This window comes from Prionailurus bengalensis, chromosome B1 (assembly GCF_016509475.1).
Source record: "Prionailurus bengalensis isolate Pbe53 chromosome B1, Fcat_Pben_1.1_paternal_pri, whole genome shotgun sequence".
Classification (NCBI taxonomy): Eukaryota; Metazoa; Chordata; class Mammalia; order Carnivora; family Felidae; genus Prionailurus; species Prionailurus bengalensis.
In genome coordinates this window covers 143,471,566-143,496,338 of record NC_057344.1, presented here as the reverse complement: position 1 = coordinate 143,496,338, position 24,773 = coordinate 143,471,566, and the positions used below count along the sequence as shown (strand labels likewise).

Sequence of the window (24,773 nt, the reverse complement as noted above, 5' to 3'; positions counted from 1 at the left end):
TCTTATCTATGGAAATAGAACTTGTATGTTTAAGTATAGTGGTCTTGAATGTTCTAGAATATAGTCTCTAAAATCTAGCAACCAGAGAATTTTTACTGAGCATCTGCTCTGTGGTTAGCTTTATATAAAGAAGATACAGACTTGTAAGTCATTCTGAATTTTATTTTTACGTATCAAAAAACAGGTAACCTGTTGGTGAGGATGTGTCACCACAGGAACTCTCATAGAGAGTTGATGGGAGTGGAAGTTAGTTCAACTTCTCAGTTAATCCATTGATGCTACTCAATCCAGTTGAAAATGCTCATGCCCTGAGGCTTAAAAATTCCACTTATAGGTATCTAACATAGAAAAACTCTTGGATGTATGTACAAAGAGATGTGGTGGGGCGGGGGGGGAGGCATGAATTGCAGCAGTTTTTATAATTGTGATAAACTGGAAAGATATCCAAAATCCATCCACAGTAAAATGGATAGAATGTGGTATTTTCATACAATGTAACATTATCCAGCAATTAAAATTGCTATGGCTGTAGGCAAACATGTAGGAAGCTCAAAAACATAAAGTTGATCCAGGAGGGCAGCAAAAGCTAACAGCATCCAGTCTTCTGAGGCTGGGCTCCCATTCAGGTTTTCTCTTAAAAAGGAAAACAAACCAACAAACCATAATGTCGAAAGAAGTCAGACTAATGCATTCAATATGATTCTACTTACATAAAATTCAGACACAAAACAATATTTTGTTCAGGGATACACATAAACCAATCTATTTTTTAAAGGAAGAGAATGATTAACTGAAAATTTAGTACTAGAACTACTTTTAGAGAGAGTGGGAGATGTGACCCCAGTAAGGCATCCAGAGGCTTCAAAGGTACAGATTATATTCTCTATATATTAACTTGAGTGGTGGATATATCACTTGTTTTATCATCGGTCTTTAAATGGTGTGTAAACTATACATACTCTCTTGTATGTATATTTCAGCAGTATGACTTTTTTAAAAATTTTTTACGTTTATTTATTATTGAGAGACAGAGCACGAGCAGGGGAGGGGCAGAGAGAGAGGGAGACACAGAATCAGAAACAGGCTCCAGGCTCCGGGCTGTCACCACAAAGCCCGATGTGGGGGTTGAATTCACGAACTGCGAGATCATGACCTGAGCCAAAGTCGGACGTTTAACCAACTGAGCCACCCAGGGGGCCCTCAGCAGTATGATTTTTTAAAAACATCAGAAAAGAGAGGCATCTGGGTGGCTCAGTCAGTTAAGCGTCCTACTTTGGCTCTGGTCATGATCTCACAGTTCATGAGTTCAAGCTCCACGTTGGGCTCTCTGTGCTGACAGCTCAGAGCCTGGAGCCTGCTTCTCATTCTGTATCTGCCTCTCCCCTGCTCGTGCTGTCTCTCTCTCTCAAAAATAAACATTAAAAAAAATTTTTTTTTAGAACATTAGAAAAGAGACCAGCAGATTTTACATCACCACAATAACATTAGTTGTGTAGGATGGTTTAGTTATATGTGATTCCTTTTTCCATATTTTCTCTAATGTGTTTTTATTATCTTCCTAATTAAAATACATTAAAGGAATCCATTTATAGGGAAATGGCAATATTCTACTTAGCCTAAATAAGTCATAAAATGTAATTTGAAGTAGTTTTAGTTAAGATAATGAATATCACAAATACCTGACAAACACCAGTGTTAAAAAAACATTCTGAAGGTAGAAGTTCTACCAACATGAACACCTGAGAAACTTAGATGCTCCTAATCTGTTCTCAGGACAGAAGCAGCTCAGTTTTTTGTTTTTTTTTTAATGTTTATTTATTTTCAACAGAGAGAGAGAGAGAGAGACAGAGCATGAGTGGGGGAGGGGCAGAGAGAGAGGGAGACACAGAATCCAAAGCAGGCTCCAGGCTCTGAGCTGTCAGCACAGAGCCCCTTGCGGGGATCGAACTCACGGACCATGAGATCATGACCTGACCTGAAGTCGGATGCTCAACCGACTGAGCCACCCAGGTGCCCCAGAAACAGCTCAGTTTTAAAAATAAATACAACATTCTGAGTTGAATGGAGAAGATAGAGCCGTTAGAGTAAAAGCAACTTTTCTAGAAGCAAGCAATAATCCTGTCCTATATACGGATTTACCTAATCTCCCTTCCCCCTCTTGATACAACTTGTTCCCAGGTCTTGTTTGCTATACTTTGGGCACAGTCCTAGATCACAGAGTAATATTGTTATTTGTAGACTTGATTCTCCCCTACTAGGCTGGGAGCTCCTTGTGGGCAGTGTTTAACCGTAGCCACTTTGTATCTCTTATTTCTACCACTGTGCCTCCTATAGAGCAGCTGCCCTGTTAATGTTTATTAAATTGAACAAAGAAGCAGCAACAATTTTAAAATGCAGTGTGGGCTGCACTTATAAAACACATGGCTACAAAAACCTGAATATTCTAGAGGCTAATCTTCATGCAGAATGAGTCAATAAGTTTCTATTGTGTTTAAATAGAAGATCAGATTTTATGTCCATCATAAAAACTTACAAACATTGCACAACACAATAAGCACAGTAAATTGGTAACCTCTGGGTTCATGCCAAGAGAAGTATCTTCCACATAGTATTTGTGCTACCCCTCCTCAGGTCCATCTTCCTTCTGTCCAGCGCAGGCAGTAAGGCTCAAAACTGCTATTTTTAGCAGTGAATGATTAGAGAGCTTGACTTCCTCATGAAGGTTCTGAGGAGAGTACAACTAACCATGGTAGGGCAATCAGAGTATTTGCTGATTACAATCTTCTGTTATAAAGAGAAAAAATATTTACATATCCTAAGATGGAAAACAGCCCAGATATCTGCAAAATAGCCCCTTATTAAGACCAGTAGGAACACAGCAGCAGTTTCCCTCTAGTGCTCAGACATTTGCCAACTACTGATATGACCTTCTCACATGATGTTTTAAGTCTTTAGACATCTCCCTGCAATGTCTAAAGAAAGGCAGAGGAGAAAGTGCCACTTTTTTCTTCCCTTATTGGCTTTCCTGTGATTGGAGTGGTGAAATTGTGCTCAAACAATTGGCCTCTTCGTTAGAAACACATTAATTCAAAATTCCAGGGAAGAGTTAATCCAGGTAGGTCTGGTCTCTATCTGGACAATTTCTTTTTTCTTTTATTAAGTTTATTTATTTATTTTGAGAGAGAGAGAGAGAGAGAGAGAGAGAGAGAGAGAGAGAGAAGAGGGGCAGAGAGAAAGGAAGAGAGAGAATCCCAAGCAGGCTCCACTCTGTCAGTGCAGACCCCTACAGAGGGTTCAAACCCATGAACCATGAGATCATGACCTGAGCTGAAACCAAGAGTTGGATGCTTAACCAGCTGAGTCACCCAGGCACACCTGGACAACTTCTTTTCAGATTACTTTGGCAGAGAAAAATCCAATTTCTTGCTATTTAAGAAAAAAATAACAACAACAAAAGAAAAACACATTGCACAAGTATGCAGGTGGCTAATTATTAATTTTCTTAGTAAAACATCCAAATCTAAATTGCCTTGATTTAGGCTAACCTAAACTACTGATGCAACCATTTTACATGAATTTAAGAAGAAATGCACTAAATGGAGCAAGCTTATGTCCAAATTTGGAGTTTTATGCTCCTTCTTCCTGATACCAGAATCACTATGTAAAATAGTGGTTAAGAATGTGAGGTCATAGAGGCGCTTGGGTGGCTCTGTCAGTTAAGCGGCTGACTTTGGCTCAGGTTATGATCTCACGGTTCATGAGTTCAAGCCTCTCATGGGGCTCTCTGCACTGGTGGTGCAGAGCCTGCTGGATTCTCTCTCCATTTCTCTCTCTCTGCCCCCTCGCCTCTGGCTCTCTCTCTCTCTCAAAATAAATAAACTTTAAAAAAATTCTTTAAAAAAAAAAAAAAGGAGTGTGGGTCATGGAGTCTGCTAGTGCATACTGAATCCACCTGAATCCACCAGTACCTGGTGTGGGATCAAGTTACTTAAACTCTCCAGACCTCTTTTTCTGCCTCTATGTGTGTTACAGCCATTAAAATTATGTCAATACATATAAATCACTTAGTATAATGGTTGACAGTTAATTATTGATTACTAAGTGTGGATTTATTGTGAAGCTGATGTGGATTTATTGTGTCGCTTTAGAGGACCTCACTTGCACAGGCTCTTCCTGAGGTCTTGGGGCAGGGGGGTGGGAGACTAGCAGAGCCCCCCCCCCCCCTTTTTTTGTTTAGTTTTGCAAAAGGAAGACATTTTAATTGTAGTCAGTTAAGGCTGCTGTCTCTCTCCATGTCAAATTCCACTGCACCATTTTCTCCTGTGTTTGGAGGCATTTGAGTGTCCACCAGTATTCTGGGATCTGGCTAAGGGGAAGTTGATCTGGGGACATACCACTTTAACTATTTTTAACTTAGAAACATGCAAATATTATACTTTAGGATTGATGTCTTATTTAAGAAAAACTTTATCCAGTTTTTTTCATGTATTATGATATTCCTAATGAGTCATAAAACTGAAAGAAATATCTTAAGGTAGCAACAATTTTTTTATTTTAATTTTTAAGCCATGCTTGAGGAAAGACTAAATTTTACAAAATTCTATAGGAAATTATATTACAATATTATCTTATGAAGAAGTAATCGGAGAGTTTGAAGCCATTAACTTTGGCAAAGAGTTTTATAACCATGCATTGAGCAGTTTATTAATAAAAAATTTATTGCCGATTTGATATAAAATATTGATGTTGACACAGATAACATAAAACTTAAAATATGTTTCTGCAATAAGGAAACAGACAAGCTAATTAATGAGTATGGCTAGTTTTCAATGATGCCCTGAAGTTTTACAGCTCATACTATGAATGAGAAAGGTCACAAAGATATTCAAAAGGGGAAAAGGAAGGCAGAAGAGTCAGAGTTGAGAAGGATTTGAAGATTCTAGGATACTGGCTTTGAAGATAAAGAAAGGGGCTACAAGCCAAGGAATGTGATGGTCTTAAGAAGCTGGAAAAGGCAAGGAAATGTTTCTCCCATAGAAGCCTCCAGAAGGAACACAGCTCTGCCAACACCTTGATTTGAGCCTAGTGAGACTCATTTCAAATTTTTGACCCCCAGAACTACAAAATAATACACTTGTGTAGTTTTGAGTCACTAAATTTATGGTGATTTGTTATAGTAGCAGTATGAAACTAGTATAGAAACAATGTGATTGCCAGGGGCAGTTTGTAAAAGGAGCCGCAGCGTTCACCTGGGTTTCTTTAAGCCTGGTCACCATGCTGTGAGGAAGTAAAAAGCCCACAGAGAAAGGCCACACATGTCGGCATTCTGGCCACCAGCCTCAGCCCAGCCCACAGTCAGCCCCCACTCCGGACATGTGAGGGAGCGAGCCACAAGATGCCTCCAGCCCCAACCACCATCTCAATGCAACTTCATGAAGGACCCTGAGAAAGGACTGACTGCATCACTGAGCTCAGCCCAACTGAGAACTGTGAGTGACAATAATAAGATTATCGTTATTTTAAGCCATTAAGTTTTAGGGCGATTCACTGCACAGCAATAAGTAACTGGGCCAGTTAGCATATATCAGCTTTTAAAAATTTACAATTTTTCTTGATTTGCTTCATCTTAAATAAACATTCACGCTCGTATCTAATTTTGTATTGTTAATCCTACTCTTTTTTCCTAGAGAGAACTCCTCTAAATTGGAAAGCTTCAACCCCTCCTTAAAAATTTAGTTCTGTTCAGATGAACATAAGGGAAGGGAAGCAAAAATATAAAAACAGGGAGAGGGACAAAACATAAGAGACTCTTAAATATGGAAAACAAACAGAGGGCTACTAGAGGGGTTGTGGGAGGGGGTATGGGCTAAATGGGTAAGGGGCATTTAGGAATCTACTCCTGAAATCATTGTTGCACCATATGCTACGTAATTTGGATGTAAATTAAAAAAAAAAAAAGTTCTGTTCTTGAATGTAGACAGAATTTCTTATTCAGAGTGTGGTTAAAAAACATAATATATGTAATTAAGCAGACCTGAGGATCTTTGAAATTATGCAACCTTTCTTCTTAGAAATTAAAAAAAAAATCCTTCATTTTGAAGACACCTTAAAATAACAAAAGCAAAATTTAAGCTTATATTACTTATTCATATCATCTTAAATGTCAATTGCCTTTTCATCTGAGATTAAAATAAGTGATAATTACTTTCACAGAAAATGAAAACTTCCTTTAGCATTGAGACAATGTATTCAACAGATGTCTCCTAAATGATTCTTTACTGACAGTATCAACTTCCCAGAGCGCTGTGATGGCAAGAAAAGACAGGAAATATCTGACTTAGGTTATGGTTCTTGGAACAAGTCATAAAAGAAGAATGTGTTATGTAAATAATAATGTACAATGTCCCAGAATGCAGCCTGGACCACTTAAAATATATTTGCTTTGGGACAGATATGCCATTTTGAGATAATCATCTCTGATTTCAAGAATTGCCAAATTATCGGTTGCATGCTCCTTTACCCATCTCTCCATGCCATGTCAAAGCTACTCCATTTATTTCAGTTAACTTTAGCGTAACAGAAAGAGTTCTGGACACTAAGTAATGAGTCAGGACACTGAGGTTAAATGTGCATTGAGTTCGAGGGTTTTTCAGAGATAGTTCTTATAAGGCTGACTCACTTGCAGGATAGTAGGACTGGGAGGGCCCAACCTGGCCGGCTGGCAAAAGGTCTCTTCAGAAGGTCTCTACTGTGTGGTAGGTCCCACAATTCCAAGGCTGAGCACATCACTTTTGGGGGATTAACTGTATTATGAATATCACTAACCCTCTCATGGATAAACACTCCCTCTGAAAGATACAACATGCTCCAACATTGACAACAACAAAAACAACAAGTTCTATATATAGTAAATAAATGGTAAATGTTGAATTCGCTAATTTCAGATTTGGGGGCTTGTCTATGAGAAAAAGTCACAAGGCAGAATATATGAGATGTTCACTCATTTATTGATTGCTTGAAGAAAGGAATTAATTGTCTGCATATAAAATCATCTCATTCCTTCAAGTTCAGATTTTAAAAAACGAGCACTTGGTTGAAAACCTGAATTACTTCAAGATGGCACCCCAGGTTAGTTTATGCTTTCCCTGCTCCTTTCCCTCCAGAAAGCATTCCTGTCCCCTTTGCCAGGTTCTGCTAGCAAGGTTAATCTAAACAGGAGGTTTGGGTCTGCAAAACACCTAAATGACAGAAACTAGCCAAGGCTCAGAGCCAGAAATAGTGCATGAGTGGAAGAGGGAGTGGGCATTATGTCAGCTTTACCAGTCCCCATCCTGAGGTTGTTTCCTTTCAGGGCTGCTTGCTATTAGATTCCTTTGACAAAGCTAGGGATGGTCCCTTCTTTTCCCTCAAGAAGTCACAGCATTGTGAAAGTCCTGACAGCATGCATAGGTGGATATAGTAAAAGTGCTTTTACAAACGTTTCTTTACATATGAAGAGCAAACAACTACCCCTGGTGATTATTCCTCCCTATTTTTCTTTCCAGATTACAAAGTTGAGGTTCAGTACAATTCACATTATTCAAGGTATTTAAGGTACTATTTCTACTAAGTAAGGGGGTGCCTGGATGGCTCAGTCAGTTAAGTGTTTGACTTCGGCTCAGGTCACCAGCTCACAGTTCGTGGGCTCAAGTCCCGCATCAGGCTGTGCTGACAGCTCAGAACCTGAGGCCTGCTTCAGATTCTGTGTTTCCCTCTCTCTCTGCCCCTCTCCCATTCACACTCTGTCTCTCTCTCTCTTAAAAATAAATAAACGTTAAAAAATTTTTTTAAAAAAGAAAGCTGGGACTCAAAGTCAGGCATTCAGATCCCTCGGCTAGGGCATTTGCCCTACACTTCAGATGTACCAGCATATTCTGGGGATATTCTGGGACTGTGTTTTATTTACCTACTTTCGTATCCCTGAGGCCTAGTACTATGCCTGGTATCTAGTATATATTCATTAAATGTCTGTTAAATAAAAAGTTAGGATTCATTGTTTAAAACTACCATTTGTAAGAAGAAAGATGTTATCAGAAAAGTGGTATGGGGATTCTGATGCCTTACAAAGTTCAGGGAAAGTCCAAGTATAAAGCACTAAGGGAAGCAGTGCAGCAGCTGCGTGGAAATACTCTATTTTATTTCCAAGGTAGAAGCTTAAGTGCTGAGTGGTTTGAAGGACACTCCTCAAGAGTCAAGGATTCGCTGAATGAAGGCTGTGTTTCTGTGGGTGTGCTGTTTATTTCCTGCTCTGTGCCCACTTTCTAGTTTCACAGTCTCAGATGTCACTGAGGGCAAGTTCCCTGTCTGACCTTCATGGGGTTATTGGGGACAGATTATTACCCAATCACACTGCACCCCTATCACTGTGCTGTAGAACACCAAGTATCTTGTAATGAAATAAATCCCCTCAAAGTCCTTTTTGGGGACTGCCAGATTCCTTTTTTTTTTTTTTTCCCCTGAACTGTCAGCACAGAGCCCAACACAGGGCTTGAACTCATGAACCATGAGATCATGACCTGAGCCCAAGTCAGACACTTAACAGATTGAGCCACCCAGGCATCCCAGGAACTGCCAGATTTCTGATTCCCTGTTTTGTATGCGTGCCTAATGCAGGAAAGTCGCCCCCAAGAAAGCTTAGGAAACACTGAAAGGTAGCTGAAAGGTACCTAGAGGAAAATGTCTTTTAAATAAATAAGACCCACAGCTGCAGGAAAGTAAACTTAAGTGATAAGAGCAGACAAATGGAGCCTGGAGAAAGTCTGTCATTAAAAAAGTTTAAAAATTTGGGACACCTGGGTGGCTCAGTCTGTTAAGTGTCTGACTCGTGATTTCACCTCAGGTCCTGATCTCATGGTTGATGGGGTTGAGCCCCACATTGGGTTCTGTGCTATAGCAGGGATACTGTTTGGATTCTCTCCCTCTCTCTGCCCCATCCCTTCTTTCTCTCTCCCTCTCTCTCTTTCTCTCTCTCTCAAAAATAACTTATTTAAAAATTTTAAAGATTAAAAAATAAAGGCTTCGGGCGCCTGGATAGCTCAGTTGGTAGAGCGTCTCACTCCTGGTTTCTGCCCAGGTCCTGATCCCAGGGTGATGGGATCAAGCCCTGCATCAGGCTCTTCACCAAGCATGGAGCCTGCTTAAGATTCTCTCTCTCCTTCTGTCCCTTTCCCCCACCCCTATCATGCACATGCTCACTCTTGCTCTCTGAAAAAAAAAAAAAAAAAAAAAAAAAGATTTAAAAATTAAAATAAAAAAATAAAGGCCATATTAATAACCAAAAAAAATGAGCGTAACAAAAGAAAACTTGCATTATCAGAATATCATTGTTGTTAAAAGGAGGTGTTTTGAAAAAGAGGATGATGTAACTACTTGTCCACTATTTTTTGATGATTGCTATTTCCTTTATCTTAAAAAGGTAAGTGGATTGAGGTGGGTAAAGGGCTCCATACTGGACAAGTTGATCAGTCTTTTCTCCCTTACTGAATAGAGCCTGCTGAGAGCAGGAAATTGAACACAGATTACCAAGCTTTCTTGTCTTACTCTTAGAGAACAGCTCATCATTCAAAAGGCTGCCTGATAAAAGATTTAAAAAAAAAAAACCCAATTATGAAATATCATATAGTATACATTTTGTATAACTTTATAACAGTGATCTAAGTCAAGTACAATTTCTTGATCTCTTTCTTTTGCCTTATACCATCTCTATTTAAAAAATCTTCTACCACATAATTTTACATTTCCTCTTTCACATCACTTATTTTATGTTCCTTTTCTATCTTTGCCCTCCTACTTGAAAAAAGTTTTCATGTTTTGGCCACAAACTCTCCTTTCTCTTGAGGTGTATGTTTTCTGTCCAGCTGCTTTCTGTCTCTGGAGCCTCCTTATATACCGCAATGAGCTGTTATCTACTTAATTCTAATCTTAGCTTTATTTTCCATATTAGTTACATATCCTCACTTATGTTTTTCAGCACAGATTTCCAGCAAAAAGTTTATGTCAAATAAAAACAATAGTTTTAACAGTGTTTACAAGATCACAGGCATTGCACAAAATTATGTAGTCTGTAAATCATTTAAAAGTAGTCTGTTAATGTAATTTTATTTTTTTTCTAAAATAGGATTTGCTCTTTGAGTTTCCCTTCCACTCAGTTGCTCTTGTGCTGGAGACTCTCGTGTCTAGTCCCCTCTAATATGCATAGGAATCTATTTCTAAACTTCCTTAGCTGCTCTGAAAAGAAGAGAAATCTGCTTCTAAAGCAGTGTTGTATGATTTCTCATATTCTACAAGTAATAAAACAATTCACAGAAAACATGCAGATGAACAGAAAAGAGAATCTGTTCCTCAGGGCTGATTTCTTAGACGAGAACTCAAGAACCTACTATTTACTGATTTGTGTATTTGGCTGACTGTGGCTGGGAATTGACAGAGAAAGTGAAGAAAGTATAAATGTTAGAAGGGAGTCTCTTACACCTCTCAAAGACATTCTGTGTGCAGGTTTGTTTCTCTGGCCTAAGGCACCCTTTGTTTTGCCTTTTTGCTCTGCTTCATAAGAGGTGTGGCCTCTTAATAACGTTAATTATAATGGACAATAAGTTATAATTTACGGGTGCCTGAGACCAAGAAGCCTCTGGGAGTCTTCATTAAAACAACAGCACAATGACAACCTCTGGAGGCATGATATATAATGATTAAAAGTTTATGTGCCCTTATCCACATACACAGATTAAGTTGTTTTTTTAAGTACCCTCTTGTACACGGAAAAATCTGAAGGCACATCAAAGTAAAAAGAATACTTATAACCAACACTCTTGTACCCATCTCCCACCTTCATCACCTCTTAACGTTTTCCCAATTTCGTTTCACTTATCATCTCCATTGTTTTCCTCTTGGTAGGAAAAACTTTAAAGCGAACACGAGATAGCATTTTACTTGTAAATATTTCAGTAAACACCCCCAAAATTTTATAATAACTTGATTGACTATTACCGTAAAGTGGACTCGCAGAACAAATAAATGTTTTCTAGCTGTTACGGCTCTTCTAAGGTAAGAGCGTAGAGTGGCAAACCCCCAGGACGAGTGGAGGTGGGGGTGGGAGGGACTAGACCCCCGGGTAAGGTCTATAAATTCCTCCGGAGCCATCTGGCATGCGCAATCCAGACCCTAGAGTTGCTAAGGCCCCAAGGAAGATAGAGGCTCCGGATAAGACGAAAGCCAATCAGAGGACTCAAAGGCTAATCAGTTAGCCAATCCGGATTCTAGAATGCATCAGATGCTCAGCATTCTGATCTCTGTACCAGTATCCAATCGGAGAGCTGGCTGCTTTGGGCGGACTTTTCAAAACAGCGAAAACAAAACAAATGGGGACCTTTAAAAGGTGCAATGCGACCAGAAACCGTCTCCTTCCGCCTCTCAAGCCTATCACTCCCTGTCTTTCCCCTCTCCGGATCAATCGCGGAAAGCCGACGCCCAGATTCAACCCTCCGCCCAGGGACCGAGAGGGAGGGATGGCTCGGCAAAGCAAAACCGAGCTGAAGAGGGCACAAATCCGGCTGGGGACAGCAGTATGGGGTGGGACTCTTTTTCAAAGTCTTTTGCGGTAGCCGCGGATCCCTCCGCGGGGAGTCACGTGCCCCGCCCCCTTGGGGGCGTCGAAAACTCAAAACAAAAACAAGGGGTTTGGTTCGGCCTCCGCTGTGGAGGTGGCGGTGCCCGCAAAGGGCCAGGGTTAGAAGGGCCGGCACTGCGCCCCAGCCGGAGGGTGGGCGCACGGGGAGCGGGATGAAGCTCCGGCTGTGAGGCCGAGGCGGAGGTGGCAGTGGGGGGGGGAAGGGTCCGATGCCGGTCCGGGGGCACCGCTGAGGCGGCGGGTCCCCGACCTCCGGAGACAGGTTCGGACGCCCCCGCCGTGCCCAGTCCTCACCGGACCGTGACGCCGCGGGCCGGTGGAGGCTCCTCTCCGGCACGGTGAGTGGGCTCGCCCGGGCTCGCGGGGTTTCTTTGTTTGTGGTTGGGACGTGGTAGGGGGATGTGGGAGTACCCAATCGGCCCCGGAGCGACTCCGGTCCTGCCCTCAGCCCTGCCCCGGGGGAGTGAGCACTGGAGACGGAAAGATGTTGGAAGGAGGAGTGGTGAGTCGAGGAGGCTGAAGACAATTCTTTAGTTGCAACCCACCCCCATTTTGTCACGGGGGCTCGCTGGGGTGGTGCTTCCTGGATTGACAGCCCCAGGGCTCAGCACGGTTGAGGAACCTGGGATCAGTGGATGGACGGGTGATGTCCAGGCATGGGGTGGGCTGGACTTCTGCCCCCCGACTGGGTGGGCCACGCCACCCCACCGCTCTCTCGGATCGGGGTCTTGCCACTCGGGTGGAGTGGGGATAGGCGCTGCCGAAGCGGATGAGAAGGCTTGGGGGCTGAACTCCAGCGAGAGGGGCTTCAGGAGCTGGGCTCCCCGGGAGAGGCGGGGCTCGGGAGTCTCCTCCCTCCGGTTCTTTGTTCAGTCGCGAGACTTTCTTTCCCCTCCCCCTTATTGTGTAAAGCGCCCTCTCCCAAGACCCGCTGCCTTAGGTGCCCCGGGTGCTTTCCGCGGGCAGAAGCCCCTCCCCCCCACGGCTTCAGGTAGGGCGGACGGACACTGCCGCCCCAGGGCAGTTTCCGGTTTGTGAAACCTCCGGGAGGCTGGGGCTGGCCGGTCTGACCCAGCGCTGGCCGGCGGACGACAGCGCGGCCCCTCCTCCTGCCACACCTCCCTGGCGGTGGGGGAGGATTGCGCCGGGGTTCTGGAGGACGTGACTGATCCCCTCATCCGCTCCTACCTAGGGTGTGCTGGGGCGTCTCTAGCTTGAGGTATTGACCCCAGCTCTTTTTTTGCCCACTCCCCACCTCCTCCCCAGGATACCTACTCTAACTGTGCGTGGTGTCTTTGCTGCAGATGAAGGATTTAGGGGCAGAGTATTTGGCGGGTCGTGAAGGGGTCCAGCTCTTCGGATTGTTGAACCTCTATTTAGAACAGGAACAGAGATTCCAACCTCGAGAAAAAGGGCTGAGCTTGATCGAGGCTACACCGGAGGTAAGCTCCCAGAAAAGATGTCTTGCTCAAACAGCTGATAGGGCTTGGAAAAGGATAACTTTTAAGTTGAATCAAGATTAAAGACTGCAAAGTTTCTTAAGATAAAATTTTGTCTTTCTAGAGTACTAAGATAAATCTTACAATCTTATGCACGAGAGTGGTACTAACCCTCGAGAAGTGTTTCTTCAAATGTGGTACCTCCAACCTGCAGCTTCTGGGGTGGGGGGGGAGACTCTTACGTCGGAATTGAGTAGTTCCGTTGTGGAAATAGCCTTTGCCCGTGAAATACTTCATAGTAGGGCCTTTTCTTTATTAGAAAAAACAAAAATCTAACTATCTCCATTACAAGGGAGTTATATTTGCTATAACCCCTGGAAGTGACAACAGTTTTCTGAAGCTCTTCTGTAATGTAGATTTTAAAAAAGCAGTGATATGTATACATATTTTGTACCTGAAAAGGTTTGTAGCATTAAATGATTCCACTCTTTCCCCCCATATTCTTAAAGGTTAAGGGAAAAAATTACTCTATTTGAATCTAATTGTGTGTATTTATCTAGTTCTAAGAAAGTCATAACTTTGGCTCTTGGTTTTTATTTCAGGATGATAACACTTTGTGTCCAAGATTGAGAAATGCCAAAGTAGAAGATTTAAGGAGTTTAACCAACTTTTTTGGATCTTGCACTGAAACTTTTGTCCTGGCTGTCAATATTTTGGACAGATTCTTGGCTCTTATGAAGGTATTTAACCTGTGTGTGTGTGTGTGTGTGTGTGTGTGTGTGTGTGTGTGTGAGAGAGAGAGAGAGAGACAGAATCCCAAACATGCTCCATACTGTCAGCATGGAGCCCAGTGCAGGGCTCTGAACTCAGGAACCCATGAGATCATGAGCTAAGCCAAAATCAAGAGTCGGACGCTTAACGACTGAGCCACCCAGGCGTCCCTATATCTTTATATTTCTAAACATAGTGCACAGCACAGTGCCTAGGATACAGAGGTTCGATAAATGTTTGACAAGTGAATGTAATTATGTCACTGTGCATAAACATTTTTAATTGGAATTGTGATCTTTAGTGCCAGGTTAAGAGATTACAGAATTAACTGTGTTGGATTTTAAGTTTGGTTTTGCTGTACCTCTTCTATGCCTTCTCTTTGCAGACGTGATAAAATGAAGAACACTGTTTTTAGGTATTCCCTATATACGTATACAATTCTCAAAATAAGGTTTTCACAGTTTCATCTTTCATCACATTTTCTGTTGGAGCTTAGGTATTTTTAATACTGAAACATAAATTCAAGTATAGCAGTATGTTAAAGGTGACCTACTGCCTTCCCTGTGAGAAGTCTTTTCAAAGCGGGGAACCATAGTCTTATTAACCAGCTACTGTTAGAAAAATGTGGCGATTCTTCTGCCAATAGGATTGCTGTCAGCTGCTGGGTCAGTTTTCAGGGCACTGAAAAGAAAAGGGCAGCCATCTGTCCATGGCAGCTTTTACATATGCTCTGTTCTGCACAACTGATGCAATATTTCTCTTGGGCAAATTTGCGCTGAAATGTAGGATGATATTTAAAGATAAGTAGAGAAGAAGATAAAAAGATAAGTTACACATTATTTTTATATTCAAAGAAGTATATATTTTCTTGGAGTTGAAAGGCTTAATTTATTTTGGGGGAGATTGCACTATTAGGAATTTCATGTTTGAAATACAAAGTATAATTCAGTGTTAGAAACCTAGCTGTTAAATTTGCATTTAAATTACTTAATTTAAATGCTTAAAATGCCTTTTTTAAAAAAGAGGAAGTTAAGTCAGTTTAAAATGTAAAAATGATTAATTATAATTGTGAATAAGGGTAAAGTATTGGTAACAGATTGTGTTCTGTCTTAAGAGTTAGGGACATCATCATATTAAGTGTCGGCTTTACTGAATCAGAGTGACAGTTGTTAGAAGAAGCTTTTTGTTCTTTGCTTTTCAGGTGAAACCTAAACATTTGTCTTGCATTGGAGTCTGTTGTTTTTTGCTGGCTGCTAGAATAGTTGAAGAAGAATGCAATATTCCATCCACTCATGACGTAATCCGGATCAGTCAATGTAAATGTACTGCTTCTGACATAAAACGGATGGAAAAAATAATTTCAGAAAAATTGCACTATGAATTGGAAGCTACTACTGCCTTAAACTTTTTGCACTTATACCATACTATCGTACTGTGTCATACATCAGAAAGGTCAGTGGGATTAAAAGTAAAAATTTTGTGCTTTAGCGTTCCTGTAGCTAACAGTTGTAATGCCAGTGAAGTTTATATTTTTACTTTTCTAAACTTTCAACTTGGATTTTCAACAGCAAGTTTTTAGAATCATTTAAGTCTTTGGAGGTTTAATAAGTAAATATTTTGTCCTACCTTTTCATTGTATAGGAAAGAAATACTGAGTCTAGATAAATTAGAAGCTCAACTGAAAGCTTGCAACTGCCGACTTACCTTTTCAAAAGCAAAAGTAAGTTGATTTCTTGCTTACATAGGTCTCGCTGTTTCTGTTTTTAATTTTTAAAAAAATATTTTTTTCTTTTTTTTTTTTTTAATAGCCATCTGTGTTAGCTTTGTGCCTTCTCAATTTGGAAGTAGAAACTTTGAAATCCATTGAATTACTGGAAATTCTTCTGCTTGTTAAAAAACATTCCAAGGTAATTGATCTTCAGTTCTTATTCTTTAAAGCAGACTTGTTACCTAATTTATCAGTTTTTTACCCCTGTGGTGATTTAAACATTAAATAATCACCTTATGGGCCTTTTACCTTTTCCACTTTTGTTTTGTACCTCATGTGTTGACGTTCTCAAAATGCAGCTCTGACCCAGACAGTATTAAACTGGAAGGGAACCTGATCACTTACCCTAGCTTCTTTCTATGTTCAGATGTTGTATCTTCTCTGGTATTGTCACTTATTGATAACAGTGTTCTGCAGTGCAACATGCAGATTATTCAAAAATACATACTAGGAAATAGACTTAGTAAATATACTAATGGCAGCCCGTTACATCTGTAGGGCTGAATCATTATCCCATTAGTAGCATTACCAAAATAACTTCAACAATGTTTTTCTTTTTAAACCTTTTAAGCCAGCTCAATAAGTTTTGCAGTAAAGGGTGTTAGTACTAAAAGGAGTGCCTCGGGGTTCTGTTAGCACAGAGGCAGGGCCGACTGTGAGAGGCACTATGACTGGGAGTCTCATTGGACCAAAAAAATCTTAGACAATGAAAGTTTGGGTAGCAGAGGCTTGTGGCCAGAAGGTTGGTGGACTAGAAGAGTTTGGGAATCATTTTAAGGTTGGCTTATAGTTGGAATGTCTAGGTGATAGTCAGAAGCCAGGAGTAGGGAGATCCAACTCAAATAGTGATTTTGGAAGCCAAGCATGGAAATGAGACAAGGAGTCATGAATGACCAAGATTTGAACCTAATGACGGGGAGAATGTTGACCCCATTGAAGGAAGCTTGAGAGACACTAATTTGTGATCAAATTATGATTTTAGGTATTTGTATACCTTTCAGGTAGGTAGATATTTAGCAGATATTTGGCAGCCTGGAATAAAAACTCAGAAGGTAAATTGTAGTTGGAGATTGAAATATGAAATTTCTCTTGAAGAAATAATAATAGAAACCATAAGAAACTTGTGGGAGTTCTTTGTTTAGGGGTCAGTTGAAACTCTGGGTTTTCAGTGTTGGTGGTTTTCCCCTTAAGAGTCCAGTGAAGGAGGTTACATGAGACAAGTAAGTGCGCCGTCAGGTTGGAAAAAAGTTACCAACAAGGAGGTGGTCAGGAATATTGAATTTAGATGAGATGCCCAGTATAAAAAGAATTGAAGGAGGCTATTCTATACCTAGAGGAGATGTCAGTAGAAAGAGAAGCTAGTGGTAGAAGCCAGATTGCAAAGGGGTTAAGATGTAGCTGGATTAGGTGGAAATGGAGACGACGATGATATAAAAATTATCTTCTGTTTGTGGCAAAAGTATTTGTGAAGTGTTTTGTTTTTAGCAGATGAATTCTAGCTTTCATTTAAATACTGAACTTACTAGTTTTAATCCAAACCTTTTATAATAATGTTATCTGGAAATATCTTAAGTGAAAATTGACTCATTAATAAATTGGGGCATTTCCCAGTGGTGGAGAGGCTATGCCGTTTTGGGGAAATTCCTCTTCTGTCATATTGCTAACTTCCCCATTAGCATATATCTGGTGTCTTTAGCAATCCAAACAATGCTATGTCACGGAAACCTAAATCATGTTACATTCCTTTCATTGAGGCTATTAAAGGATATACTTAATAATTGGCTGATTAGCAGACCTGATGTTTTTAGGTCAGTGTATTTTCTTAAAATAGGCAAAGCATTTTATTAGGTTCTGTGTAAATTGTTTGTATCTGTGATGCTCCTCCCTTAAATCAGCGGTTACCAAATTTTGACTGCTCATTTGAATCACTTGTGGAGCTTTAAAAAATCTTGACGTCCAGCTCACATCCCATATCAAATAATATCTGGTGGTGGGAGCCAGGCATCAGTATATTTTAAGCATCACAGGTGATTCTGAGGTATTTAACTTCTTCGTTAAAATATTTTTTTCCAGGTTAATGACACCGAGTTCATTTACTGGAGGGAGTTGGTTTCTAAATGCTTAGCTGAATATTCTTCTCCTGAATGTTGCAAACCAGATCTTAAGAAACTGGTTTGGATTGTTTCAAGGCGCACAGCCCAGAACCTCCACAACAGCTACTATAGTGTTCCTGAGCTGCCAACAATACCAGAAGGGGGTTGTTTTGATGAAAGTGAAAGGTAAGCAGGTTCCTTGACAAATTAGACCTCCTCAGAGTAAGTAACACTGATTTTACACTCAAAATGGAACCTGGCAATACTACACAGTATTAGAGAAAGCCAATAGCATCATCTCTTCAGCTGAGAAAATTAGCTAGAGGTAGTTTTATTAAAATAGGTGAGGATTTAGTGATATGCTCCCAACCTCCCCCCCCCTCCCTTTTTTTTCGTTATTAAAAAAAGCAAAACATGATGCTCTGTATTCCATCTCCAGGACTTGTAACTGGAAGTTTGTACCTTTTGACCACTTTCGTCTATTTTATCCCTCCCTCTGTCAACCACCAATGTGTTCTCTGCATCTATGAGTTCTGGTTTTTGTTTTTTTCATTCTTAGATTCCACACTGAAGTGAAATCATACAGTATTTGTCTTTCTCAGTAGGACTTGTTTCATTGCCTCCCTTTTTGAAAACTGGTTGTTTCACATCTCCCTTGCTCTCTGAAATCTAGTTTAAGAACAAACAAAACCTGAAATGGCTTTACCAGCTTTTCAGGGTTAGTATGGATTCCTAATATGGTGCTGCGGGTTAAATGACCAGAAAAGAGAGGGAACCACCGCCACTAATGTGGCAGACTTATGTAGATATTTTTACGGTTTTGTCAGATGCCATTGTCTTGCTCAGAGTTCATTTTCATTCATAAAATGAATACTTTTATTAAATTTGATTGTTTTACCATCTAGAAATAACGAGTTTTATTTTCACAGTTTACTGGTTTCTTGGTTTGATATTTGAGAGTAATAGGGATACAATTGTTAATGCAAGAAAGATATCAAAACCATGTGATTGAAGATATGTTGTCCTTAGTCTCCATTTATTGGATTTAAAGTGGTTAGAATTGTAGTTAGTTGCTAATATGTATTAATTGGTACAAGAATAATAGTTTGGCAGATGGTAATTTATCTAAATCTCTTAGAATCTATATTTTCTAAGATTACAATAGATTACAATTCATTTTAGGAAGTCCTTATAAGTTAAATTTTGTCTCTATAAAGTTTAAATTTTGATACAGAAACCCTGAGACTAAAGGTACCCATTTAGCAGTTTCATTTGGCCTGTAAAACCTTTAAGTATTTTCTAAATAATGGAATCTTCTTCTTGTGTCTTGTCCTTCCTTTAGTGAGGACTCTTGTGAAGATATGAGTTGTGAAGAGAGTCTCAGCAGCTCTCCTTCCAGCGATCAAGAGTGCACTTTCTTTTTCAACTTCAAAGTGGCACAGACATTGTGCTTTCCATCTTAGAAATGTAATTGTTCTGTGTCAGAATTTAAAGTGCGTATACAGGTTTCAAAGCAATAAATGGGGGAGTAGGTAGTTTTCTGGTCCATCCCCCATCTAGGCAGGAATCGCATAGACTAGAATACCTACCTTCTATTTATTATTCAGATCAGATCTGGCCTATTTTCATATTTAATCCTAAGCCATCAAATGGGTTAGTGCCTCGTAAACAATTAACAATGTTTTACACATTGGCACTTTATTTTTCTCATTGATCTTTAGCTACTTGGGGGAGGAGGGAAGGTGCTGATACCTTCAATTTATTACTTTTCAAGAAGATTTTTAAAGATGAATAGTGTAGCTTATCTTAAACTTTTTATAAAGCCTTCACGTGTCTTTCTTTAAACAGATTGGGAGCATAAAAGTGCTTCCTCAGCAGGGACATTGGATAATCCTTTAATGGTTTATCATAGATCTCCCCTACTTTCCATTCTCAGAACAGAGAATATACTCTTAAATGTCAGACAACTTTTTTTGTTGCTTTGTTGTTTTCTAAATGATCACTTACTCTCTGATGCAGACTCTATAAACTTAGGAATTATAATAGTGACATTTCTGTGAATTTTAGTATATAATGTGTTAATTGAGGTTTCTGCTAAAGCAGAAATCATTGACAGGCTAGGGTTGTTAGATAGTTGCATTTCTAATGCCTAAGTATTGTCAAACTATAGTATTATTTTAATGTTATTAAAACAATCCATAATCTATTAGTTATGCATGCATCTATATGAAAGCAGTACAGGAAGTTGAAGAGAACTATAGGTAACTGGAATGATAAATGTTGATCTTTGTAGCATATTTTATTTCATTTTCTTATATTAAAAAAAAGTCTGCATGATTATGTTTTATTCCCTTTATAATTCACGTTTCAAAAATATTGGTATTAGTGTATGGGTGCCAAGACTGAACATGAAGTAAAAAAAAAAAAAAGTGTTTGTAGCATTCTAGTTTTAAGCATATCTGTGTGGTGATACAGCCATGAGAATAGGGATTTACAAACTCTGTACACTTGGGATTTTGTACAGAGAATTTTTTTTAACTTTATAAATTGTATATGAAAATGTAAATCTTTAAAAATGTACATAAAAATACTGTATTTTTTTACCTTGTGTGTGTGGTAGTCTAGTCGTTGCATGTAAATATAATTTATTGTGTATTCTGTTATTCTAAATAATACATTGATGACTTTTTAAATGGTCAGTCAACATCCATTGGATGTTTTCTGAAGTGAATCTTTTTGAAGTAATGATAGATTACAACTCAAAATAAAAAGATTAATGAATTATACTCTTCGTCTGCAATCTTATCTTAATTTTTTTGGCAAAAAGAAAAAGTGCTTGCTGTATTTCAGTGGGAAGGCTTGAAGTGAGGCTGGAGTGCCTCCAAGGTAAGCTGTCTATCTGGTTACCAGAAGTCCTCTAGGTAATATTTCTTCATCACAGTTTGGCCCTCAGCCTTGGAGATACTGAAAGAAAATCTGTCACTCGAGAATTGACCGCTCTCTGGGGTGGACTTATATTAAACAAAAGAGTGATGTATTGACCTGAATGCCTATTAATTTATAGCGAAAGGCAACAGGTATCAAGTACACCGGAATACTCAGGTTGGGAGATCGATAGTTTCTTTCTGCAGACACACCAAATTCTAATCAGAAGGTTGCTTGGCAAGTAAACACGAGGGGTGTTATTATGACTGACCCTGCCAGCCTCTGGCTCTTTGGACCTCTTTTTCCAAGACTTAGGCTTGTTTTGAAAGTCATGGCATGTGTGTGTGTGTGTGTGTGTGTGTGTGTGTGTGTGTAGGAGCATATGTTGCCCGTCTAGTTAGTTTTGCAGACTTGTTTTCTCTAGTTGGTTAGAAAATCAGATCTACTAATGTGGTTTTCATTTAATACTAATACCTCTTCTCCCTTGGAGATAGGGCCATGTTTTCCTAACCCTCCTAGGGGTGACTCTTGGCTTGAGGATGACCTTCTCCTTAGGTAATTTGGGTAATAGACAATATATTCTGCTTTCAGATTTTGATTTGTTGAAACATAAAAGGTATTGGTGGCTTTCTAAATCTCAAAACCCTCTTCATTCAGTTCAGGATTTCACTGCTTTTCTTACTAGATGCTCTTACTGTGAATTTGCACACATGGTTTCATCTGTTCCCCTTTCTGGTTTTCAGTACGTTTGGTCTAGCTATCTTTACTGAGCTTCCAGCTTGTTTTTTCACAACTGGCCACCCCACTTGCAAGTTTTTGAATACTCCCAGACCTGCTATTCCTGTACATTTATCTTGGTGAATAGGTATTCCATTTACTCAAGTTGGAAACTTACGGGATATCCACATCTCCTCCTACCTCTTTACTGGAGGTTTCCATTTATATGATTTCATTTATACTGTATAGCTCTTCGTACTACTCTGTCTCCTCTTTTCTGCCACTGGCTTGGTTGAACCCTGTACTTAACCCTGTACAGCAGAGTCACTACAAGATCTTAGTCATCTCCTAGGATGTGGCATGCATACTTCATTGCTTCTGCTGCCTCATGCTGCTGTATCATTGCCTGGTCCCTTGGTCTCCACCCATTTGGCCCTCAGGAAGAGAGATTGAATAAATAACATGTTTTAATCACCTGTCACACTCAGTTAATATTCAGGTCAACTGTAGAGGCATTGGTTGTAGAATTCATGACAATTTTAACCAGTTTTTTTTTGTCAAAGATTTGACTTTTCCCTTCAATTCCTTTTCTTTCAACACTAAGTTCTAACATGATGTTCCCCCTTGCCTCCCACCTTCCCCTGTGCACATACAAATTGCTAGCTTATTTAGGCAACCCATTTATTTTTTTAATTTTTTTTAGGCAACCCATTTTACCAGGTTCTTACATGGACAAAGACCATGTACTTTGCATTTGTCACTTTTGAACCAAGTGTTTCTAATTATTTGTACCAGAAATTGGTCAACAACTTACTGTTCTTGTGTTTAGCAAATCAGGTTGTGTGGTAGTTTCCTAATAGCTAATGATTCTTTCCATCCCTATGCGTACATGCTGCTCTTTCCCATCAAGAGGTGGAGTCTGTTCCCCTTGAATTTCAGCTGGCCTCGTGCCTGGTTTTGCTTACCAAAGTGCAGTGGAAGAATTTCAGTGTATGTCCAACCCTAAGGCTTTAAGAAGACTGGCAGCTTCCCTTTTATCCTTCTTGGAGGCCAGCCACCATGCTGCAGAGAAGCTTGGGTTAGATTACTGAAAGAGGAGAGGCCAGGTGGAGAGAGGTGCTTCTTGAGGATGAGAGGTCATCTTGGATGTTCTAGTGTTAGCTAAGCTTCCAGCCGAATGCAACTTGCACAGGTGTCCTCGGCTACAACACACAGAGCCAAGGAACCACCTAGCTCATCCCACTCAATCCACAGACTCATGAAAACAATGAATTTTTTTAAGCCACTAGGTTTTGGGGTGGTTTGTTATATACAGCAAGAGTTAATTGAGATAGGCTGCTTGTTATTTATTGTCTGATGGTTACTTCTGAGTGCTGATATTATGTTTTTCTTTCTAATAATGCGTATCTGTAGTTTGCATTTTTTCCTTTTAAAATAGATTTATTAGGGTATTAACAGAATAAAGAATGAACTTCAAAAAACCCACACTGATTATATCCTTTCTTTGATTAAAATCCTTAATGGCTTCACATTGTTCCTTCGCATCAAGTTCAAACTGCTTACCAAGGCTTACAAGACCCTGCTTGATTTGATCCCTGCTCCCTTCTCAGCTTCATCCCTCATGGCAGCCATGTACACCTTTCCAGCCTAATTGCCTTTAAGTTTATTTGTGAGAGAGAGCATGAGTGAGACAGGGGCAGAGAGGAAGAGAGAGAATCCCAAGCAGGCTCTGCACTGTTGGTGCAGAGCCCCATGCGGGTCTCAAACCCACAAAACGCGAGATCATGACCTGAGCCAAAGTCGGGTGCATAACTGATTGAGCCACCCAGGTGCTCCAGCCTGATTGCCTTTTACCTCCTTCCATTCACTATGCTTCTGTTCATCTCAGTGGCTTCATGCATACTCTTTCATCTGCCTGGAACACCTTTCCTGTCATCCTCATCTGGCAAACTCCTACCTTCCACTTTCAGAGTCATTCCATTTCCTCCAGATATGTGAATGCCTATTAATCTGTGAGGCACTACAATAAGAGCTTTACACATAAAACCAAACACAATGCACAATGTCCCTGCCCTCATGCAACTTAGTGGTGAAACCAAACAATGCACAGCAAAGAATATGACTTTTAAAGGTTATGATGATATTTTCTTCCAAGAAATCTTTCTGGAGCTCCTTCATTTTCCTCTCTTTCTCAGCGCTACATGTTTCCATAAAACTATATTTTCCTTACCCTAGCAGTCAATACCCTGCTTGTCTGTCTCCCTTGTTTGCTTACCTTACCTGTCTGCTCTGGGAAGGCAGGGGCTGCTTGTTGCATTCCCAACACCCAGCATAGTATCTGGCCCTCCTTCTCCTCTGGCTGTTACTCATAACAAGTAACTTTACTGACCAATTGATATGTTTCAGGCACCCTACAAGAATTATTTCATTTTTGCCATAATCTATTAGACAAAGACTGCTGTTGGTCCCATTTTACAAGGAAAGAAGCTAAGGATTAGACAAGTACTTTGACATAGATCTGATAAGTAGCAGGGCTGAGATCCAAACCAAGCCCGTCTGCCAAACCCTATGCTCTTTCTTAACCACAATGCTAAACTACTACCCAGATGTTGATGGCACTCATTAAACAGTTGTTGAATGAGTGACATAAAAGTTCTTATAAGGAAAACGCTGCTCATTATACCAGTAAAATAAGTCACAGTATTCTTCTCTTCAACTTCTAAGTGCTTACACCCATATGAAGAAAAAGTGGCTAAGATTTAGAGTTAAAATGTCTTTAATTGCCCAGGAGTTACAAGTGGTAATTGAAAAATTCAAGACCGTATATTGGTAGAGAAGATGAAGTCTCTCAAAAGCTGGGATTTTAATTTGCCCTGGAAACTTCTTTGTGCTCTCCTGAGCCCTTCCCAATGTGGGCCCTTCCCAATTACTGGTTCCTTTTTATGCTTAGGTTATAGTTTATACTTTATCATTATCTTGGGTTCCAAGGCCCGCAGTCATTCAGTGTTAAAGGGGGTGGAACTTTGTATCAATAAAGGACTGTTTGGTTAAAGGTCTGCTTGCCCTTTACTTGTCTTACTATTATCCAACGTAACCATCATCTCCCACTTGCTCATTTACTGTTCTGGGATTTTTCCAATAATTATTTCAATGTGTCTGTGGTTTATTCCTTTGCCTAACTTCTAAGCTTCTCTTGAGAAGAGACCATGTGATATGCTTCCTTTTTATCCTTCATGGTGCCTACTATAATGCTGGGTAAAACAGGTGTCAACATCTTTTACATGTATCTCACCTGATGGTGCCTTTTCCATTCCTGATTGCAGTGATTTATAGCTTGTAGAGATGAACTTCCTTGCATGCAAAGATGAATTCACCCTTCCCAAAGTTAGGATTTC

General features: G+C 40.0%; 1 protein-coding gene and 1 long non-coding RNA gene across 4 annotated transcripts; one reads left to right on the top strand and one right to left on the bottom strand.

Annotated features, from left to right (window-relative positions):
- Positions 1–141: 141 nt before the first annotated feature.
- On the bottom strand, positions 142–11,630 carry LOC122478763. Its single transcript, XR_006296166.1, has 2 exons — positions 11,026–11,630; positions 142–633 (listed from the first exon to the last, which is right to left on the bottom strand). It is a non-coding gene; the product is annotated as an uncharacterized LOC122478763 (long non-coding RNA).
- Positions 11,631–11,683: 53 nt separating this feature from the next.
- CCNG2 (cyclin G2) lies at positions 11,684–20,522 on the top strand. Of its 3 annotated transcripts, XM_043572414.1 has the most exons (9): positions 11,697–12,003; positions 12,858–12,884; positions 12,970–13,107; positions 13,707–13,844; positions 15,077–15,327; positions 15,517–15,595; positions 15,684–15,782; positions 17,717–17,922; positions 19,079–20,522. In XM_043572414.1, exons 3-9 carry the CDS (start codon positions 12,970–12,972, stop codon positions 19,197–19,199), a joined length of 1,032 nt encoding a protein of 343 aa, XP_043428349.1. In that variant the 5' UTR covers positions 11,697–12,003; positions 12,858–12,884; the 3' UTR covers positions 19,200–20,522. The 3 variants fall into 3 exon arrangements, with proteins under 3 accessions (XP_043428348.1, XP_043428349.1, XP_043428350.1); XM_043572413.1 differs by lacking the exon at positions 12,858–12,884 and having other exon boundaries at positions 11,684–12,003; XM_043572415.1 differs by lacking the exon at positions 12,858–12,884 and having other exon boundaries at positions 12,932–13,107.
- The last annotated feature ends 4,251 nt before the right edge of the window (positions 20,523–24,773 follow it).

Bases quoted from the DNA above. Each gene is read 5' to 3' on its own strand.
- CCNG2 (XM_043572413.1), top strand. From the start codon at position 12,970: ATGAAGGATTTAGGGGCAGAGTATTTGGCGGGTCGTGAAGGGGTCCAG. The intron at 13,845-15,076 runs GTATTTAACCTG...TTTGCTTTTCAG, and splicing joins GATTCTTGGCTCTTATGAAG to GTGAAACCTAAACATTTGTC. The intron at 15,328-15,516 runs GTCAGTGGGATT...TTCATTGTATAG, and splicing joins CTGTGTCATACATCAGAAAG to GAAAGAAATACTGAGTCTAG.